At 44.0% G+C, this 23,246-nt stretch overlaps 1 protein-coding gene across 6 annotated transcripts in view; it reads left to right on the top strand.

Moving 5' to 3' along the window:
• The window catches only part of CCDC85A (coiled-coil domain containing 85A), a 181,717-nt gene that overhangs the window by 19,014 nt on the left and 139,457 nt on the right, over positions 1–23,246 (top strand). The window contains exon 3 of one of the 6 annotated variants that reach the window (XM_059719446.1): positions 1,750–16,081. The exons of the other annotated variants lie outside the window; for them this stretch is intronic. Within the exon in view, the coding sequence (XP_059575429.1) occupies positions 1,750–1,787 (38 nt within the window). The 3' untranslated portion in view covers positions 1,788–16,081. Of the gene's footprint in view, positions 1–1,749; positions 16,082–23,246 lie in introns of those variants that run through there. 6 annotated transcript variants of the gene reach the window in all.

Raw genomic sequence — 23,246 nt, forward strand, 5'->3', positions numbered from 1 at the left:
CAACTCAAGCAAACATTTATTTGACTTTGTGATTTTTGGGAAGCACTCCATTTCAGTCCTTTGCCTAAGTTACTCAGTGAGTTGACCAAGACCTGTAGGCAATTGTTTACATTTCAGGTTCTAATGCAACAGAGCTTGCCATTCTCAACTCCTAGGCTGGGTATGGACATTATGCTTTTACCTGTATAAGTGGTTTGGAAACCGGTCTATACTTGTAACCAAACAGAAGTTTGATGCACACAGAATGATTTAGAAATGGTGGAACCCAGTCTGTCTAAGACTTACCCTCCCCCACTTCTTCCCCCCCATTCACTGCCAACCAAAACTATGCCACATACAGAAAACCACATAACTTAGGTTGATTCTGCCTGAAGGTTTTTCAATGTCTTTTTACCTAGGCCTAGTGAACTTCAGCCCATGAAAGCTTGTGCTTTCTTTTGCTCACCCTGTTGCTTGTTTGCTCTCGCTGTCTTGATGTACATCCACTTTGGATAGTCAGTAAGGTGTAAATCTATCCTGCCTTCTACTTGATCAGCACAGTCATGTTTAACTTCCATGTACTTTCAAATGCTTCACTCCTGTCAATATTTCTTTCAGTATTTTTTAAGTGCCCATGAATTTTAACTATAGGCAGTCCTTGGACTTACAGCACAATTGGTTCCTGAAAACTGGATCTTAAGTTGAAACGTAACTCAGAACCAATTTTCTCATAAGAAACAATGTTGTAAATGGGGGATTGGTTCCTGAACCAAGGCCCAATTACCCTATTTTCACCAAAAATACCCCAGAATTTTGTACTCGATCAATTATAGACAAGTAATATAGCTACATTAATATATTTATATTATAAATAGCAATCATATTGATTTGGAAGGGCTTCTTTGAGGTGACTTTGCTGGACTTTTGAAAGGCTCTTGGTTGGACTTTTTGAAGGGTTCTTGGCCGGAGTCTTCTCAGGAGTCTTGGCTGCAGGCTTTTCTGGAGTCTTTTCTGCTTTCTTAAAGAAAGTGTCCAAGGAAGTTTGGACAGATGTTCTCCAGGGAGATGAGCGACGCAGCTAACTTGTTTGCTGGCGTGGCGTTGCATCAGATCAAGCGTTGTAAAGTCAAAAATGACATCATAAAGTTGAAACTGGGTGTCAATTTATAAACGTTGTATGTGCGAAATGTTGTAACTCGAAACGTTGTAAGTCGAGGACTGCCTGTATTTGCTTTGATCATTGCCTGCTGCAAGTTTTAAGAAAGTAGTTTTGCAACCAAGACTTAATGTCTATATGCTTTTTTTCAGGGATGATTCAGCACTGTCTCATGTTTTCACAAACTACAAATAAAGTTGGAGTAATTAATTGATCTTTTGCTGGTTTACGAATCTGTCAAGTTTTACAGTGGCTAATTATTAATGATTTTAAAATCCACCTTTAAGAATTTTGTCCTGAACACATTATTCAGGACAATGAGAAATTCCAAGAAGATATTATCCAAGCTATCAGATGTATAACATTTCTGTGCAGTTAACTGCTTAAAACTGGGCAAACTAGACCTGTTGAAACAAATGTGATGGGGATGAATTTGGAACATGGCAACCTTGTTCATTTTCTTTTCAGTGATTGTAGTTTGACTGTCTAATGCATTTTACTTATCTGCTATGATATCTTTGAGCTGCTGTAGTTTTTTACTATATTATTAAATCCATAAAGATAATGCAACATAAAAACAAAGCATTCCAACAGAGTTTTTTTTTCCTAACCAGATCTCCAACCACCAAGACCAAAGGCTCTGCAGTCTTAACTTAACAGCAGAAGATACCAGAATCAGTGTCTTCTTCAAAATTCTTTGATTTATTCCTTGTTGGAACTTGATTAAAAAAGTGAGACCTAATCCTCTCTACAATCAATATACTGAATGCTATCTTTCAACCAGTTGCTACAACAGAGCGTGTGAATAATTTGGAGAGCTTGGTGGATAAAGAACATCCTGAATATATTCAAGCAAAAATCTAATTTTAGCTTTTGGGTATCAGCGCTCACTTCTTTTATCACTTCTATATCAAAGTACTGAAATGGAAATGATATCTCTTATCTTTTAAAACCTGTTGAAAATATGTACTTTGGCTGGTAAAGATGTATCACTGGATTGCTGAGAGCATAGAAATGACTAAATAGATTATTTTGGAATCTTGGATCTCACACTTGTATCATCACAAGATGTCTAATCTTCCTGGCTTTGTTGATAATAACTTGGATAGTGCTAGTCCAGTGTGTTGATCATTATCCTACTAATATATACAGAGAAACAGATCTATGAGGAAGGATGCGTGGAAGTCACAAATCAAAAAGAGATGCTGCACAAAGGGATCTACAGCATCCTATTTCGTGATAACTCTGCAACCCAAATTTAAATAGAGGGAATTTTAATACCCAAGTAAACACTTATCGATAGCCACTTGGAAGTGCATACTGTAGCCTGTGAAGCTAAGAGTTAGTTTCCAGGACAACACATTTTTGTTCTGGCAGTCTGTCACCTGGATGTCTTTTCCTTTTCCTTTCTCCTTTCTTTACCAGCAAACTCAGTTGCTGGGGAAGAATCTAATTCCACCTGGACAAGGGAGATGTTTGAATTACTGAGAGATGTTCAAATGTAAAATTACTGTCTTTTGCTATGAGAACTAAATGCTAGTTTGGTTGTACAAATGTGCAGAAGCTTTATGTTTTTATTAATGTGGCAACATTCAGCATTGTCTGTTTTTGTTGAGTAGGGGTACACGTGGAAGAGATGTATTTTTTCAGCAGATTACTATTAGGTGTCAGTTCTACTTAATCACTTCTCTTGCTATAAAATTTCACAAACTGAGGCATTATAGAGAAGCAGGATGTTCGTTAGTTCCAATACAAGGCTGTTCTTAAAAAGGTAGAACCTGAAATTAAAATTGACTGCCAAGTGACTATAATCTAAATTTGAGCAGAGGATTATATTTTTATTGTCCAAAATGAGGGAAATATAAAGAGTAAAAAAGGGAAGCACAAGCAGTGACAGTGTAGTCCTGAGGACTAGGAGTTCTTTAATTCAAAGCATTGGGCCTCAGTCTTTTATATGTATACTTCCAGTATTTGTGCAGTATCTAGATGCTGAATAGTGAGGTATATTGCTAAATGTTTTATTATGTACCTGTGTATATCCTGTATGAGTAGTCAGACAGTGTTGACTGAATATCAAAAGTCCTGTTTCATTTTGCTCTGTGCTTAAAATAGGAAGGAATCTTTGTGGGGTAGTCTTTGTTCCAAAAGCCTAATCAGAAATCCGAAGGGGATAAATGCCATCATGAAAAGTATGTTTAAAGTTCTGTTTAGAGTCCTGATACTTAATATAATAATGGGAGAATGGGGCCTATGAAAAATGTTTTTTTAGCAGTATATATGTATTTCTGCTTTAAGAGAAGGTCCATCTGCAGTTACTTAGAGTTTTGGACTAGGCAGAAGTGCAAAACTTGGCTCTGCAAAAAGCTGCCTGAGTAGTTATGCTCTGTGTGAAGTGTGTGCCCTCAATGCCCTTCATGGGAATACATGGTGCTTTGAAGAATCTGGCCCAGTAACGGAAACAAGTCATCCTCATGCAGAAGCTGAATGTCATCAAAAAATAAAAGCCAAAACCCGGCAGCACTTTGGTGAAGTGCATGCAATTTCTTGTGGCACCCCACAGCATTTATGCTTCCCTTCTCAGCTCCACTGAGCAAATCTGAACTGTTTCCTCTTCCGATGCTAAAACGCCATATTTCCTTGAATATAAGACAAGGTCCACCTCCCCTCCACCCATGTCATCTTATATTCACATATGGGGCCAGAGTTAGACCCACAGCAGCTACCTTTTCCCCCCTTCCCCCCCCCCCCCCCCTTTCTCTCTGTAGGTTCAGCCCTCTTCACCCACCTGCTTTCTTCACCTTATTGCCAGGTGAAGTTTGGCTTTGGCTTGGGCTTGGGCTGGGGATTCCCCTGGGAAGAGACCACATGAAATTCCTTCCTCTGCCAGGCCAAACAGCAGCGCTGAAGCGGCTGCATGGCCAGGCAAGTGTTGAGCTTCCACATGCTATGCTTTGGGATGGAGCAACCTGAGCACAATTTGATAGTGTGAGGCGGTGGGGAGGGGAAGAGGCAGAGACTGGTGGAGTGGGGTAGGGGCAGAAGCTGTGGGAAGCTAGGGATGTAGGTGGGGGAGGGGGGCAGGAAGGCTGTAGAGGTGGGTAGGGCAGAGGACAAGGGGGTCATTTGACCTTCTACCCACCCTAGCCACTGCTTTCCCTGCTGTAGGAGTGGGGGCAAGGCGTGATTCAAGACAACCCTCCAAAACTTAGATGTTATACCTGGAAAATTATAACAAATCCATTTATTTTCCACATATAGAATCTAATAGTTATGGTGGGTCATCTTATATTCAGTATCATCTTATATTGAAGTAAACACAGTAAATCTTCTGTTTAACATCTAGTAGGCTGTGGGATGGGATTCTTAGCTGGAATCATTGGGTTGTATTGATCTCTGAACAATTCTTTCTCTCTTCTAAAACACAAAAATGCCCAGGATTTCTTCCCTGCCTTCCAGGGACTCTCTGCTATTTTTCTGGCCAGTTTCCCCATAACTGTCATGACAGGTGGGAGGGAAGCTTTCCTGATGTGCAACTACTGGACAGGCAGGCAGTCAGGTGACATTCTCTTCATTTGACTCCTGTGATCTCTTGGTACTTGTTGCATTGCAATGGGTGGGTGGTGAAGTGGAGATGGCACAAGTGAGAGGCAGGCAGCACATGTGCCATTAGGCTTTAGAAGGTTGGTAGCAGACCAGAATCAAGGAGATTGCTGAAGTAAGCTGCAGGATGGATTGGTTTTAATCCAAGTGAAGCAAGTCACCAATTTTGATCATGATTTAAATCAGCAAGCAGGCAACAGTTTTTTAAAATAAATTTTAAAATTATTTTAATCTTCTCTTTGTATTTTAATTCATTTTCTTAAAGAAAGGTTGGTTTTCATTGTTTGGAAAACACGTAACCATTATAGCATGTTAATAAATACAGTCTTTGCATGAGACTGGGCACTTCATTTTGCTAACCAGGAGGATATATAATATCTATGCACATTTTTTAAGCAGTTATGTAGCTTAGCACTTATACATATTCTGAATTCTTTCATTTTTTTATTATATTAGAAAATGATTAACGATTAATTCTTTTTTCCTTCATGACTTTTTTTATGTCACGCTTTTATTTGAATGAAAATGAAATTAAATTAAAAATGCAAAAACAGTGTTTTAAAATCGTCTTTTTTATTAGTTACATAAAGTACCTCAACTGTGCTGAGAATATCTAAAAAGTAATCTTTATATAAACATGTTTTACATTTAAAATTGATTTGCTAATTCATAGAATCATAGAAAATTAGGGTTGGAAGGGACCTCAGGAGGCCATCTAGTCTAATTCCCTGCTCAAACAGAACCACCCCCAATGAGATCATTCCAGCCAGGGCTTTGTCAAGCGGGGCCTTAACAATCTCTAAGGATGGAGATTTCCCCCACCTCTCTAGGTGACCTGTTCCAGTGCTTTATCACCCTTCTGCTGAGAGTTGTTTTCCTGTTATCCAACCTAAACCTCCCTTGCTGCAGTTTTTACACCATTGCTGCTTGTTCTGTCATTTGCCACCACTGAGAATAGTTTAGCTCCATCCTCTTTGGAACCACCCTTCAGGTAGTTAAAGGCTGTTAGTAAATCTCCCCTCAGTTTTCCCTTCTTCAAACTAAATATGCCCAGTTCCCTCAGCCTCTCCTCAGGAGTCATGTGCCCCAGCCCCGAAACCATTTTTATTGCCACTTGTCCACATTTTTTCTACAGTGGGAGGGGAACTGGACCCAGTACTCCACATGTGTTTTCACCTGTGCAGAATAGAGAGGAATAATCGCTTCTCTCAATCTGCTAGCAACGCTCCTACTAATGCAGTCCAGTATGCTGTTAGCCTTCTTGGCCACAAGGGCATACTACTGACTCATATTCATCTTACTATCCACTGTAACCCCCAGGTCCTCTTCTGCAGAGCTACTGCTTAACCAGTCAGTCCCTTGGCTGTAGCAATGCATGGGATTCTTCCATCCTAAGTGTAGGACTTTGCACTTGTCCTTGTTGAACCTCATGAGATTTCTTTTGATCCAATCCTCCAATTTGTCTAGGTCACCGTGAATCCTAGCTCTACTCTTCAGTGTATCTACTATACCCCCCAGGTTGGTGTCATCTGCAAACTTGCTGGGGCTGCACTCCATCCCATCTTTCAGATCATTTAATGAAGATATGGAACAAAATTGGCCCCAGGACCAACCCCTGGAGCACTCCACTTGATACCGGCTGCCAGCTAGACATTGAACCATTGATTAGTACCCATTGAGCCCAGCACTTCTGCCAGCTTTCTATCCACCTTGTAGTCCATTCATTCAACCCATACTTCTTTAACTTGCTTTCCAGAATGCTGTGTGAGACTGTATTAAAAGCCGTGCTAAAGTCAAGGTATATTATGTCCACTGCTTTTCCCATACCCCTAGAGCTAGTTGTCTCATCGCAGAAGGCAATCAAGTTGGTCAGGCATGACTTGCCCTTGGTGAGTCCATGCTGACTACTTTCTTGTCTTCCAAGATAGAAATGGATTTTTGAGGACCTGCTCCATGATTTTTCCAGGGACTAAGGTGAGGCTGACTGGTCTGTAGTTCCCTGGATCCTCCTCCTCCTTTTTCTTAAAGATGGGCACTATATTTGCCCTTTTCCAATTGTCCAGGACCTCCCCCAATCCCCATGAGTTTTCAAAGATAATGGCCAGTGGCTCTGCAATCACATCAACCAACTCCTTTGGCACCCTCAGATGGATTGCATCTGGCTTCATGGACTTTTACACATCCAGCTTTTCTAAACATTCCCTAACCTGTTCTTTCACCACTGAGGGCAGCTCATCTTCTCCCCAAACTGTGCTGCCTGGCACAGTACTCTGGGAACTGACCTTGCCTGTGAAGACTGAGGTAAAAAAGGCATTGAGTACTTCAGCCTTTTCCTCCTCATTTGTCACTAGGTTGCCTCCCCCATTCAGTAAGGGACCTACACTTTCCATGGCCTTCCTTTTGTTGCTAACATACTTGTAGAAACCCTTCTTGTTACCCTTCATGTCCCTTGTTAGCTGTAACTCCAGTTGCACTTTGGCGTTCCTGTCTTCATCCCTGCATGCCTGAGCAATATTCTTATACTCTTCCCAAGTTGTCTGTCCAAGCTTCCACTTCTTGTAAGCTTCCTTTTTGTGTTTAAGCTCACTGAAGAGTTTTCTGCTAAGCCAAGCTGGTCACTTGCCACATCTCTTCTTCTTCCTGCCCATCAGGATGGTTTGTTCTTGTGCCCTCAGTAAGTTTTCTTTAAAATACAACCATCTCTCTTGGCCTCCTTTCCCCCTCAGACTGGCCTCCCAGGGGATCCTGCCCATCAGTTCCCTGAGGGGGGTCAAAGTTTTTCTGAGGTTCCGGGTCCATACTCTGCTGCTCTCCTTCCTTTTGTCAGGGTCCTGAACTTGATCATCTTGTGGTCACTGCTGTCCATCTTGCCATCCACTTCTACATCCCCCACCAATTCTTACCTGTTTGTGAGCAGCAGGTCAAGAAGAGCATGGTTTCTAGTTGGTCTATCCAACACTTGTACCAGAAAGTTGTCTCCAACACTCTCCAAAAATGTCTTGGATTGCCTGTGCACAACTGTATCGCCCTTCCATCAGACATCAGGGTGATTGAAGTACCCCATAAAAACCAGGACCTGTGATCTGAAAACGTCCACTAGTTTTCTGAAGAAAGCCTCAATCTTCTGGTCTGGTGGTCTATAGCAGATATCCACTACAACATCACCCTTGGTGCTCTGCCCTCTAGCTTTAACCCAGAGACTTTCAGCAGGCCTATCTCCAGTTTCATACTGGAGCTCTGAGCAATCATAGAGCTCTTTTCTACATACAGTGCAAATCCTCTGTCATGTGAGCTATCTCACCAAGTTTCTGTTATTTCAATCATGTCATAGTTCCTTGACTGCGAGGACTTCCAATTCTTCCTGCTTGTTTCCTAAGCTCTGTGCATTTCTGTACAGGCACTTGAGAGGTGACTAGCCGATTGCCCTACGTTCTCAGAAAGTATGAGGACACTTCCCCTGTTGCCCCCTCCTGCTTCCTCTATGTCCCCCACTTTTCCATTTACCTCAGGGCTTTGTTCTCCACCCCCTTGCAAACCTAATTTGAAGCCCTCCTTACTATGTTAGAGAGCCTGTCTGCAAAGATGCTCTTCCTTCTCTTCGTCTGGTGGATCCTGTCTTTTCCTAGCAATCCTCCTCCTTGGAACAACATCCCATGGTTGAAGAAGCCGAATCCTTGCTGATGACATCACGTGTGGAACCATGCATTGATCTGCAGGATGCATCTGCTCCTGCCAGGGCCCTTCCCCTTGACAGGAAGGATAGAGGAGAACATGACCTGTGCCTCCATCCCCTTCACCCTTGCACCCAGAACCCTGTTGTCACTCTTGATCTGCTCAGGGTCATCCCTGGCAATTATCATTGGTGTCCACATGGATGAGCAGCATAAGGGGTAGTAGTTAAAGGGCTGGATGAGTCTTGGTAATCCTTCTGGGACATCGTGGATCTGGGCTCCAGGCAAGCAGCAGATGACCTGGGACAAAAAGTTAGGTTGGCAGACAGATCCCTCCATCCCCTGCAGAAGGGAGTCTCAAACCATCACCACCTGTCACTTCCTCTTCATGGCAATGGTCTCAATCTTCCCCACATTGAGGATTCCTGAACTGGGCTCTTCAGTCAATGGAATTTGTTCTTCCTCCTCTGTTGCTAGAGCTCCATATATGTTCTCCAGACAAACCACTGCACATGGGCATGACAACTTCTTGCTGCCAGATGATACAAGGTTCTACCTTCCTGGGAATCCCATGCCCTCTTTCTCTTCTAGCAGTACCTCCTGGCAGTCCTTCCTCCACATTCCCAGAGGTTTCCTCCAGCATAGAATTGGTGAAGTCCTCATGGCGGAGGATGCTTTGGAGCCTTGCTACCTCTTTCTGTAGCTCTCTTACCTTCTCCCTGAGGGACACCACCAGAAGGCACTGTTCACATTGCAGGCACTCCCCCACCTGGCTGACACTGGAAGGAATCTGCAAGCCTCTGTCTGCACAGCACCAAACCAAGACCTGGGTGGAAGCCTGTTTGCTGTTCCTTGATCTGAAGGGCTCCCTTTTCCCCGTACCCTTTTTCCTCTGAGCAAGCTTACAGTGAAGGAATTGTGTGAGAGAGCTTCCAAACAAACTCCCCCTCCCTCTGGACTCTAGTTAAGCAAGGGGCTTATGTCTTGGTGTAGTCTGCTGAAGTTTAGGTTCCCAGAGCAGGATCTGGTGGATGGTGGTATTTCCTTTTCCCCTTCCTCCTCTTGCTCCCGAAAGTTGACTGTTTTTGGTTATCATGTCCTTCAGGATTTTGAACTATTAGATCTCATCCCCCTCGTGCCTTGTTTTGGAAAAAGAAAAGCAGCTTTCCTTTCCTTCCCTTCCCCCCAGCCCCTTAGAGTCAGTTTTTTGACTGAATGAACTGAACCAAAATAGATGAATAAATGGAAATGAAGGAAAAATCTCTTTGTGCTTGAAGATAGCAGGGCTAATTCCCTGTCTTTGCACCTGAAGAAGAGGCTACTGTGGTCAAAATCAGGCTTAATACAGCAACAAACTCCGACTGCAAGTGTTAAGTCTGTAAGTTGTACCAGTTGAGTAGTTTGATTTTTAAACTTCAACAGAAAGCATATACTGCTTAGTATTTTGGTAATTTAATATAATAAATGTAAACTGTTTGTACTTAATTTTGTCATAATTTTAATTATAATGAATTCATTTTTAAAGTGAAAAAAATACTTAATTTAAATAAAAATAACCCCTGGAACTGTAGAAGTGGAAGGGAGCTTAGGGATTATCTAGTTCAACCTGCTGAACAAATGCAGGATGCACTATTCCTAAATCATTCCAGACAAATGCTTATTCAGTATCTTCTTGAAAACCTTCAGTGAAGGATATTTTGCAGCTTTCCTGGGCAACTTGTTCTATTGTCCTACTATTCTTACCATTTGGAGTATTTTTGTGAGATTAGATTAAATCTGCTTTGCTGCAGTTTAAACTCATTGCTTTGCATTTTGCCCTCTGTTGCAAGGAAGGACTCTTGTTTTCCCTCTTCTTTATGAGGGCTTTTAAAATGTGTGAAAACTGATATCCATTTGGGTGGAGGAGGGATTGCTAAGTAGTTAGAGTATACAAAGTTGTGGGTAATGTGAGGAAATTTCATGGTTTATAAAAGCAGAAGAGATCATCTAGTTTGTCCTTTTCTGTAGCAGGATACAGGATTTTCCTGATTTAATTCTTGTTTGAACTAGATTATATATTTTAGAGGTAGACGCAGCTGTACCTCTCATCTATGAAAATTGCTTTCCCTGATTGTCCTCAGGAATGCCCTGGTAGCGGGGCAAGGGCAGCCCAGGAACCGTTAGCCATTAGTCCTCTTACAGTTCTTCCTCGGTTGTTCCTGGGGCAGGAAATTTAGGGGTATCCTGAGGTGCTATTGTGCAGTTCCTCCAGTATCACGTAATTGCAATGAGCTTGGTTTCCATATATGAAAATCAAACCAGGAAGCCAGTAGGCCTTATTCTTCCTAAGATGACTTTTGCCATTTCAAGAGTTCTGTGAGTTTGACAAAGAGGGTATTTCCCTATAAGCATGCCCATTGTAATGGCAGCTGCTGGGCTCAGTTCATATCCACTACAGGAGATGTAATGTACACCTGTCTGTGCCAGCAGGAATGGCTGTACTTCAGGATGATTCATATTGGAGAATGAGCCTACAATGTTAGAAGCTTTCACCAGGTTAAAACACTTTTAAAGTTGGAGAATCCAAAGGAACCTCACAGGTGGAGTCTGCAATGGAAATGGTCTGAATCGGTACTTCAGCCGCAGACAGCGCTGACTTCTTTGGAAAGTGCCAGCCAGCTTGCAGATTTTACTGTGGAATTTCTGCTGACTGCATTATTCCAGCCAACCTGGGGCTGAATCTAGCCACTAATAGAATAGACAGCAGACGTTTAAGGTGACACGTCGGTGCCTGTAGTGGCAGTGCCTCATAGGACAATGTCACTGGCTGGGCTGCTAGTGGCACGGTGGAGGATGGTCTGGCAGCACAACCACTTCTATTTTTTTCATGCTTCTCTGGGGTCAGCACTTTGTGCTGATGCCACGGTCTCTCTCCCCTTCCCTGGCCCCCTATTTCTTACGTTACTGATAGCTTCTGGGAAACTGCTGCTGCCTGGCTTAGTTTCAGCTGGGTCAAGCACTTAGTACCGTAAGTAGTAAAGTCTTTTGATCCTGTGCTGTGAGTAGAAATATTCTTTAAAAATTGACTTGGTTTCTCTTGTTTCCTGTAGCAGAGATTACTGTGTTTTGGTTGATATGACACGCGTTGCCATCATTTCTGTTTCAGTCTGTTCAAAATGGTTGCATGGAAGCAAGATTTCAAGGATAGTTTATTCAGATGAGGCTTGGTATACATTATTTCACCTGGCTGTTAAGACCTGACTCTTCAAGGTACTGAATTCTTCCCAGGAAGTCCTGGAATACTGTCAGTTCATTATGAAGTCAAGGTGTTGGACACAGCTCCTCATGTGGGAGGACAGGGTCATGGTCATAGCCTAGTTCCTGTCTCTTGATCTATTCAGTCAATCTCGTTTTTGTAAACCCATCTTTTTTTATGTATTGTCTAGACAACTACACATCTTTGAAAGGATCAAAAAACCACCAAAATGAATGCACAGTGTGAAGTATTCTCAATAGCACTGTGTTTAAAATGTGCTGATAACTATATGGGTATCTAGAAAAAGAACGATATTTTGGTCATCAAACTAATCAATTTGCTGGAAATCAGCAGTTGTCACTCTGTCCCTCCAGCCCCAGTACATGTTCCCTTACCTGAAATATGTTGCTCTATTTGTACGTTCTTCAGAGTCATGATGAGCTGCTGACAAGCATCAGGGAGCACCACATCATCTTTATGGGGACTGGAGGCACTCTTCTTGGTTTTTTTTGTTTTCTTTTTTTTACACTTGGCAGCTCAGTTGCTGCCAGGCACAATCAGCAAATCACTTCCTTCTGGCACCTTTTAACTGTAGGTTCTGATCCTGCAAAGTCTTAAGCCTAGATGCAAAAATCTAGTGAATGTGTATTCTAGGGACCCCCTGTACCTGAATAACATAGAATATGAGTGTTGCTCAGTGCTCTGCTAAGGTGCATTAGTCTTCTTCCTGCAACTGGACCAACTCATGTCATTCTCCCTGGAGGCCCCTGGTCCAATCTCTGATGTGGCAGCCATCACATAATTATTGCAGAACTTTGCATGTGTGAGTTCTCCCATTGATTTTCAGTGGGAGATCATTCACCTGCATGAGTTTAAGTACATACTTATGTCTTTGGGTAGAAGTGATATATAGTATCATAGTACTGTAGTGCTTAGGGTCGGAAGGGACCTAAACAGATCATCAGGTCCAACCCCCTGACCTGGGCAGGAACGAGTGCTGGGGTCATAACTCCCCAGCCAAATATCTATCCAGACTCCGCTTGACTACCCCCAAGGTAGGAGAGGCTACCACCTCCCTTGGGAGCCCATTCCAGAGCCTGACAGACCTAACCATGAAGTAATGCCTCCTAATGTCCAGTCTGAACCTTCTTTCTAACAATTTGTGGCTGTTATTCTTAGTAACCCCTGGTGGTGCCCGGGAGAGCAGAGCCTCACCCAATTTCCTCTGGTCCCCCCTGGTGAGTTTGTAAACGGCCACCAGATCCCTTCTCAGCCTTCTCTTGTGGAGGCTGAATAAGTCCAAGCCCTTTAGCTTCTTTTTGTAGGGCCTGACCCACTGCCTCTTGACCATGCGAGTGGCCCTCCTCTGGACCCTCTCAATGCTAGCAACATCCCTTTTGAAGTACGCTGCCTAGAACTGGATGCAGTAATCCAACTGCAGCCTGACCAATGCCACATATAGGGGAAGGATCACCTCCCTGGATCTGCTTGTGATGCGTCTGTAGATGTATGACAAAGTGTGGTTAGCCTTACTGACCGCTTCCTCGCATTGATGGCTCATGTTCATCCTGTAGTCAACAATAACTCCAAGATCCCTTTCTGCCTCTGTTGACAAGAAGGGAGTTCCCCAGCCTATAGGTGTGTTGCTGGTTCCTTCTCCCTAGATGCAGCACCCTGCACTTGTCTGTGTTGAATTCCATCCTATTCTCATCCGCCCACCTCTGTAACCTGTCTAGATCTAGCTGGATTCTGTCCCTGCCTTCCAGCGTGCCTGCCTCGTTCCACATCTCAGTGTCGTCAGCGAATTTGGACAGCATGATTACCATGCCCACATCCAGATCGCTGATAAAGAAGTTGAACAGTACAGGCCCCAGGACCAAGCCCTGGGGGACTGTATTGCCCACATACCTCCAGGTCAAAAATTACCCGGCCACCACCAGTCTCTGGGTGCGACCGTCTAGCCAATTTGTCACCCATCTGACTGTGTAGGAGTCGATGCAGCAGTCACCTAGCTTTTTGAGAGAATGTAGTGAGAAACAGTGTCAAAGGCCTTCTTAAAGTCCAGGAAGACGACATCCAACTTGACGCCCTTGTCCAGGGACTTTGTGACCTGGTCATAAAAGGAAACCAGGTTAGTCAGGCGGAATCTGTCCTAAACGCTCAGGGGCAACCAACATGGGTTCGTTACCACCCCTGTTGGGCCCTAGCATATGTGTTCCTTGATAATTTATCAAAGGTCTTCCCAAGGACTGAGGTGAGACTGACTGGCTTATAATTGCCAGGGTCCTTCTTCCTCCCTTTCTTGTAAATAGGGACCACATTGACCCTTTTCCAATCCTCTGGTACTTGGCCAGAGCCCCATGAGCTCTCATACAGCCATGCCAGGGGCCCCGCTGTGACCCCTGCCAATTCCCTCAGCACCCTTGGGTGAGGAGCATCTGGACCTGCTGATTTTAAATATGTCCAGCCTGTCCAAAAGTTCCCTAACTAGGTTGTCCCTGACCCTAGGCATGGCGGTGCCTCCCCTGCATCCATGTGTAATCCTAGTGGGGGAGGCAAAGAATTCGTTAAAGAGGTCAGCTTTTTCATTTGCTGCAGTCACCAGATTGCCAAGCATGTCCTGTAGGGGCCCCATATTACCCTGTGCCACCTTCTTGCTTCCTATGCATTTGAAAAAGGACTTTCTGTTATCCCTAATTCTAGTCGCTAGCCCTAGCTCCATCTCTCCCTTGACCTTCCTAAGAGACTCTCTGCAGTTACAAGTAACGAAGGTGTAATTCTCCTCGGTGATAGCCCCTTGCTTCCATTGTTTGTACGCCTCCTTTTTTGCCCTCAGGCATTCCTGGATGTCTTTGCCGAGCCATGGGGTTTTTTTTAGCACTCCTGCCCCCCTTGGTGAGCATTGGGACTGACTCCCTTTGAGCTCAGATAGGTGATTGTTCCTCAAGGAGACTGTCTTGGACTCCTATCTCAGACCCCTCACCAGGTCATCACCTGTGGCAAGGACCAAGTCCAGCAAGGCATTTCCGTTGGTGGGACTTGTCACAACCCAAAGTTGTGAGTTTTTGTTTGTGTGCGCTTCGGCATCGCTAAATTATGTTCCCGCTAAATTGCAGCTTCCTTGCACGGTGGAATTCTCTGCTGCAGAAGAGAACCCCGGTGCAATGGAGAATTTCCCGCCAAATTTGTAGCTTTCTTTGCAGGGTGCATTTCTCTGCTGCAGAGGAGAAATGCTCGTTGCAAAGAGTTCCCGCCATTCGTATTATAATTCAAGCCCCATTATTGGCTAGTTTTAAAATATGCACATGTGGCGGCTAGTGATTGGCTTGCTAGCCGTATAAAAAGCTTGAGTGGTTTCCGCCCAAGTTGGAGGACTCCACAAACATCAGGAGGAGGAGGAGTCTTCACCTTGTGTGAAGATCTCTAAGCGCTGCGGATCCTTACGGACCCAACGCGTTTCAAGCAGGCAACAGAGGTCTGATCAGCCTCTGGCCTCTCCCCGTCGCCGAGCGCAATCCTAGACATAGCCCTTTCCTATATACTCAATTTTCGAACCCACGGAGCCTTAACAACTCTGGGGCCAGAGAACCGAACAGAGCCCACGGAGCTTCAACAACTCCGTGGGAAAGAATTGCTGAACCTGCGGAGCCTTAACAACTCCGGGGCCAAAGAACCGAATTTGTCGTAGTCCTCCAACGAGGATTTAAGCGGAGCTGCACCTGGAAACTGTCCAGCCTACACCTCGACCATCTTGGGTGTAAGTAAATAATCTTTCAATCAACCATTACGCCTCTGTGACTAATTCTAGCCCATGCGTGCCTTGCCGCCGCACGGTCTCCTCCGACCCCGCGTGCCCGGGCTGCTGGCTACAGCCCGTGTACGCAGACGGGCCCGGCTTGCCCCCAGCCCGCACAGGACTATGCACCTCCTGGGTAAGGTGGCGGTCCTGGATATAATACTCACTTCTACCCCAAAATATAAAATATGTAAAAAATATATTGCCTCTATCCAAAGAGTTTGTCTGCCTTTGTGCTTAGACTAATATGGCTACAGCAAAGATCCCTGAAACACAGAAGATATCACATTTTGCTGTTTGAAATGTAAACTTCACAACATGAAGAATAAAGGAGCCAAATTCAACAGCCTGGACTAAATATTAACATTGAATTTATGGCCTCCCTCCAGCCTGCCTGCCATCTGATAACTCCAGGGAACCAGCCTACGTTTGTCTCTGCAAGTCCTCTCCATTTGCATTCTTGCAGGACAGCTTTCCAAAGACTGGCTTTTTTCATACCTGAGAGATTTCTGACCATCTTTAATTTCTCTCCCTGTTTTCAATTTTTTTTTTTTGCCTGAAGACGAACGTGTGTGTTTGAAAGCTTGCAAAGAACAGGTTTTTTGTAATGATTTTAGTTGGTCTAATAAAAGATATCACCTCTACCTAAAGAGTTTATCTTTATACTTAGACCAATATACCTTCAGCTAAGATCCTTAAGGCTTTGTACCATTGAGGCCTTGCTGCTTATGGAGAGCTGCTGGTGAACTGTCAAATCTAACTTAGCCAATTTATCAGGTAATATTGCCTAGCTAGTACATAGAACTTTTCATCGGTAGCTCTCTAAGCTGTTTACAAAGGAGGTAGGTATTGTTGTTTAATTTGTTTGCCTTTTTTTAAAGACGCGCATAGTGACTTGCTCTCCTCCCTCCCTTTTGTATTTTAATTGCTTCCTTCTTCCTGTATTTTGCATGTTCTTTCTCAGCATCTGATGACATGCACTTGGGTTCACAAAAGCTTTTGCTTACCTGTATAATCTTATTTAGTTTCTTTATAAGAGGTGCATACCGTGCCTTCTGAGTGATAGCTACCTATTTCTTTGCTCAAGGTTACCCACCTGACCAGTGGTGGATCTGGGGCTAGAACCCAAGGAGGGATTACTGACACCCAACATTTTTCCATGAGTTTTTTCTTTAAGGATTAACCTCTTTTTTTTTTTTATCCTCCTCAGTGTCAGGTTATAGTATCTGGGAAACTTAAGGTTTGGTGTTTTTATGGGGGTTTTTGTTTTATTTGTGATGTCACAAGCCTATTAAAAGCCAGTAATATGCTTTTAATGAGAGTCTGTTCAAGTACCTTCCACATATGTAAAAAGAGCCATTTAAAATATTATTTTCTGAAGAATCTTAATCAAGATAGAAGTGAAGTTTTTGGTAAAAATTGATGAAGTGATTATACCCCGTGATTCCATTAAGAAAGGAAGTTTTAATTTTTATATTGCTTCTTGTGGCCATTGTCTCTTGTTGCAATGTAGTGGAATCACTATTGTCTTCTTAATACTCCCAGAAAAAATTATCCAGGAAGGGTATTTATATTAGGGCTATGTGAAACTTTGGCAGCTGTTTTGTTTTGGAGGTGTTTCAGCCCGTTTCGGTGCCTGAAACACCGAATCCGAAATGAAATGAAACAGAAGGCTCTGAAACATCTCCAAAATGAAACAAAACCATCCAAAACATTTCCAAAAGGTTTTGGAATATTTCATAGGCGCCTCCCAGGAATAGTCTCGCACAGCCCTGCAGCCCTCCTTTAAAGTGACAGGAGGCTGGGGTGGGCAGCCATGGGGGCTTCTCCCACAGCTCCCTCCGCCTGGGGAGAGAGAGGCACAGCTGGGGGAGCCACAGGAGAACCTATAGCCACCTGGCTGTGCCTGCCTCTCCCTGGCTGATCCGAATCAGCTCTGAAACAGCGTTCAAACTCCAAAACATATTTGGCCAAATCAAAATGGACCAGTGATCCGAAACACTAAAACGAATCACTGTCCCTCTGAAACGGTCAAATCCAAAATGGAAATGAAACATAGCTGTTTTGCAGAGCTCTAATTTATATAAATCAGAAGTGTAGTCAGTTTTTAGGGATTTGAATTACTAGAGGAACTAAAGGAGCAGGTGAGAGATGGGACCATAGTGAAGTAGTTTCCTCTGAGCTCTTTGGTTGGCAGGTAGGTGGCACCTCTTTCCTGGCAAGTAGGTGGCTGCTATTAATGATTGAGTGCTGCAGCCTGGTGGAGTGTTTAATTAATTCCTTTGTATAAAGGAATGGCCCAGTTTGAAAGAAGAACTGGGAGAAGGTACCCACTGTCCATTTAGTACAGGAGGGTCCTGTCTTATAGTGAATTGCAGTGAAAAAGTTAATTGCTCACAGCTGTTACAATTGGCACCATTGTAACAGCGGCTTAACTAAGGTTGATAATTCTAAAGCTTCCTTTGGAATTTGGAATTTGTATGCTCATTTTGGAATTGGTTGTCTAGTACCTTATGTGGCTTCAATAATGTTAGCCTAAATGTCCCTTCTGTATACGTTTACAAGCATAGAAAGTTATTGCAGATTCCCGTGGTGCTTAATGTTCAGTTTTCAGTGGCATTTTATCATCAAATATGTTGTGTGCAATTTATTGTCTCAAAATCATACATTGATCTGAAGCAGAGAAGCCATACTATTACTATTTTAATTCTACATATAAAGCCAGAGCAATTGTGTTCTGAGCATATCCTAAGTATTATTCAGCAACCTTTTTGTTAGCTTTTTAATTATCCATTTTTAATTAGATTAGTCTGGTTATTGGGTTCTTGAAATATGCACATATTTTAAGGATCACAGGGAAGTAGCTTTTTGGAAAAACGTCATTACATTATGTTTTATAGGTTCTGCTTTGCATCTTGAAGTGTGGGAACATATGGTATCACTTCTGATCTGACACTCCTGTCTAAATGTCTTTGCTGTAAAAATTTCTGCAGAGGAATATACTTTTTTTCATGTAAAAACATTCCTCATGTAGGTAGTCAATTTTTATTATGGTACCTTGGGCTATAACATTGCTTGTCACTTAAATTTTACAAGGAACAGGTCAAATATTTATGTTGCATGCCCCAATTTTAAGAAAAAATGCCCAGTGTGTGCTTAGAAGCTTAAAAAAGATAAAGATATTGTCCGTTATTAAATGGTTTAGAAAATAGCACAGAAAATCAGTCATTTTCAGCAAAATGGAGAAATTCTGTAAGATTAAAAAAATAAGTCAAGTCTAAACTCCATAATTTTCTTTTTACTGTAACACATTGAATATAGAAATCACTTGGAGATAATGGGACCTATAGTATCATTCCCCAGAGTAAAACAACACTGTAAATGGTTGCTTCCAGTTTTGTATTCTGTCTAGTTTTAAATAGCCTAAGTCAGGGGTGTCCAACCTTTCTGAATGTGGGGCCGGATCACTAACTTTTTATCACCCAGTGGGCCGGCGAGCCATATTCAAAGACGTCACAGGAAGTGGTATCATATCAGGAAGTGATGTCACGTGACCTTTGACACCACTGAAGTTGCAGAGGTTGACATGGTGCTGGTTGACATGGCATGCATGCCCAGGTTGACATGGTGCTGCAGGAGCCACTTGGCTACAACCGGGTTGAACTGATGCTGGAGAAGCCACAGGGCCAGGCCGGGGTTAACCTGGGGCCCGCCCAGCCTGCTGGTGCCATGCCCTGGTTGACTTGGTGCTGCAGGACCCGCCTGGGCAGAACCGGGTCGGCACCAGCCAGGAAAAGCAGCATGCAGCTGAAGCCGGTTTCCCATGTGCTGATGGAGACGGGAGGAGGCTGGCCAGGGCTGCACCGGCCAGCAGAAGCGGCGGTAGAGCTGTGTGCAGCTCGGGACTGACTGGTGCAGGCTTGTCCCATCCCGAGCGGCACACGGCTCTGTCGCCGCTTCTGCTGGCCGGTGCAGACCCGGCTGGGCTCCTCCCATCCCCAGCAGCACATGAGAAGCGGGCGGCCGGGCCCAGAGAGCCGCAGTACCCGGGGGGGGAGACTGGCCGGGGGAGCAGGCGCCACCTTGCTGTGGGGCAGGGCAGGGCAGTGGGGCTGGCTTGAAGCAGGCAGGTGAGGAGGCAGGCGCAGGCGCGGGCTGGCAGTGTCAGCTGCCGCTGCTTGGCTTCCTGTGTGGGGCTGCTCCCCTGGGCCCCGCAGGGGTAAGCAGCTCCCCTCCCCTCCCGTCCTCTCCTTGTCGGCTGGGGCTCACGGGCTGGCCCTGCCCGCCTCGCCGCGGCTCCATGCTCCGCGCTGGAGCGGCGGCTCTGCACTCCGCGCCGCCGCTGCAACTTTGTGCTCCGCGGCGGCGGCTCCGCGCTTCACACCGCCGCTGCAGCCCAGATAAAATGTCTTCATGGGCCACATGGCGGCCTGTGGGCCGTATGTTGGACAAGTCTGGCCTAAGTGATGATGTTTCTACACGAGCCATGTTAGGCTTCAGCTGTCAGTGAGCCATCTGGGTGGAAATGTCAGATAGATAGACTGGAATACAGGCATGGACAGGGAGAGACTGGTCAGGCATGGATAAAAAGATTTGTGAATCATTAGCCCTGAAATGATAGTTAAAACAAGGTAGGTAGCCCAAGGACAAGGACAGAGTGTTTTAGGGCCTTTGCAGGGAGAGTGGAATAGGGACCACACTGAAAGAGCAAATGGAAAGACTGGAGAACCAAGAAAGGACACAATGATAAAAGTCAAGGGGTGACAATATGGTCTGCAGGAGAAGCTGACTAGTAGAATCATAAGTTGTGGAAAGCTTGGAGCCCTGGGTATGGGGGTGAAGTACAAGTGGGAAACCTCATGGGAAAAATATACCAAAAAGGGGAAGTGTTAGGAAACTCTTGGTATTGGAAACTGTAGGCAGGTCAATATATACACATACCTACATCCCATTCTTAGAGCTCCTCTTCACCCAAATCCTCTGACCATCTTCATGAAAATCCCTTGGCTTGCCCCCCAGCAGCAGTCTAGTCCACCTGTGAGCATCAGGCCTGTGGTCAAACTTCCTTCTAATCTTTCTTACTTTCTGGGTGCTCTAGATCACCACACACTCTTTGTGCTCTTGAAGCTGAATCCTCATAGCCTGCTTGCTGCTCGTCTTCCCTTTTTTGATTTGGATGGGGACTGGTGGCTCATTTAGGTTGGGATAGCTAAAGGCAATCTTGCAGATCAGTCCTAAATAGCAGGGTAGACATCTGTTATATGACGTCATAGTTAGCTGTATGTTGAAGGAGAAAGGGAGTTGTTGTAGAAATTTGGTAAGAGAAGGTGTAAGGAGACAGCACCCCTGACCCTCCTATCAGCAATACTCCTGCTTCTCTGGAGCATTTGAAAGATGGACACTGACTGACTTTTTAAATACTGTATAGAGTGTGGTAAAAGAAATGTGACGAAGGGCATATGCTTAATCGAGCAGCTACAGTGTGATGTGACATGCTTAAAAAATGTTTGCACAGAAAACCCAACACAGCTAAACAAGAGGAGAGGATTCTACCCACTTTTCTTGGAAAAAGGTGACAAATATTGCCTCTGTAGCTTTTGCTGTTTGTATTGTTAACAGATAGAGTTGAGAGAGGAAGCTAGTTCATTCTGTACATGCAGAGCAATATCTCAGTGAATACTGCACCAGTTGCTGAGTTAAGACACAGATTTTATGGAGCATGTGCAAGTCTGGCATATAAAATTTTAAAGTCTAGAAAAAGCCACAGAATGTCTGACTGACCCATGTCATTTTATTATCACACATGCAGAGTTTCAGATCTTTCTTTTTCATTATGATAATATCATTATAATCTGTCAATACCTTGGCACCATAGCTGTCTTTAACAAGACTACTTCTTGCAAGAACCAAAACCATTTCAGATGGTATCTATCTCACATTATTTTAATTCATGAAAGCTGTTACTTTCCTTGCTACCGATTAGAAAAGTTAAGTCTTGCTGCTTACTGGCTACAGTCCTATTTCATGATGATAATGAATATAATTGAATGAGGCATCAGTGACAACATTTACAATAACTAAAAGCATTTACAATAACTTAAAAAAACAACAGTCCCAAAACAAAAACCCAACAGCAACAAAAAGGGTAAAAGAACAGAAAGTTGTAAATATAGACTTAATGATTGCAATAACAAAAAAAACCTTCACATAACAGTTGGGAGAGTGGGGTGGATGCAGATTTCAAGGGGTAGCAGATCCCACATCTTTCAACCTACCTGATAGCCCAAATTAAGGAGCAACGGTAGATGCCTGAAATGATGAATGGCACCTGACTGCAAATACCACCCAGCCCGGGATCAAGGATGGTAACTGACCCCCATGATCATTAAGGGCTTTAAAAAAATAAACAGTGCTATCTTAAAATCAATATGCTCCTGTAGGGAGCTGTCATGAAGCTCACAGGGTGGCTGTGTTAAGATCACAGTAGTTTTAGCCAGTAAGCAAAAGTGCTACCACTGCTGCATTCTGAACAACCAGCCAGTGATGAGAAGCCCCCTTACGTGGGAACTGCAGGAACTGAACCTTGGTCTTATGAGGACAATGTTTCAAGACTGTCATGGGGTGAAGAAGGATGTAGTAGGAAACAGAAGAAACCCTACTGCTAACTTGGAACCATAGTGGTTTTCAATATAACAGATTTAATTTAAAGAAAACAGGATGCTGGTGCTGACTCCCTGCCTAAATAGGCAGGGACATAAAAGGATGAGGGAGCCTCCTTTACGGTGCTATAAAAAGGAGCCTCCCTATGTCTGAAGAAAGGTGACCACCCAAAAGCTTGCCAAGAACTTTTTTCCAGCTACTCGGTCTAATAAAAAGTATCATGTCTACTCAAGGAACATTGCCTGCCTATGTCCTTAGATCAAGGCTACAACCAAAAACCCATAAAAAGGGGCTCTTCACTTCACCCCTGTTACTTCCTGCCCCAGCTATTCAGAAGGACCCTGTGAAATTAGTTTCCTTGTGGTTAAGAAGGAGGTGCTGTCTTGGTATGAAAATTTGGGAATTCCAAGTAATGACCTGTTTTCTGCATGAGGAAGGTAGGAGTTGTTGTGGAGGGACCCAGCCAGATTTACTCCTACCAGTTTCCAAGCAGTGTACCCCCTAGTTTACTACTTCTGTAGGCATTTCCAGTGGACCAGTATAGAGCGGGGTTAGAATGCAGCCTCCCTTTGTTCTCTGTGCTTAGTTTCAGGCCCCAAGGAAAGAGGCCTGGGCTCCCTATCAAAGTTCTGGCCAGCTCATGCAGCAGGGGCCTTGGGGGAGCTGGCCAGTGTCTGGCACCCAGCAGAGCAATACTGTGAAGCTGAAGTTTACAGGCCACTGAAGATTCACAAACCGATTTGAGTTCGCAGTCCAGGAAGAGCTTTGCTACAAAAAACTCTATCCTCTTCCTCCACTGGAAATTAATAGGTTTGTGGATTTGTGGATGGTCATTCCAATACAGTGGGAGTGGGCAGGTGGAAGTTAGGGACCAGCACCATTATGCCCTAGGATTTCTTTTAAAACATCACTGTGGGAATTCCTTATTTATTGCCCCTCTCTGACACCAGTTCAGGCTTGATTTAGTTACGCTGCGAGAAGCACAGATTTCCTTACGTGATATCTTTTATTGAACCAGCTCTATAGCTGGGACAGAGTTAGACAAGTTTTTGAATGCAAAGCATTCTTCCTTAGGTCTGTGGAAAGCAAGCACAGCAATTTCTAAAAACAGGGAACAGAGTTATGAAATATACAGTTGGTCCAATGAGA

The sequence above is a fragment of the Alligator mississippiensis genome, chromosome 1, assembly GCF_030867095.1.
Source record: "Alligator mississippiensis isolate rAllMis1 chromosome 1, rAllMis1, whole genome shotgun sequence".
NCBI lineage: Eukaryota > Metazoa > Chordata > Crocodylia > Alligatoridae > Alligator > Alligator mississippiensis.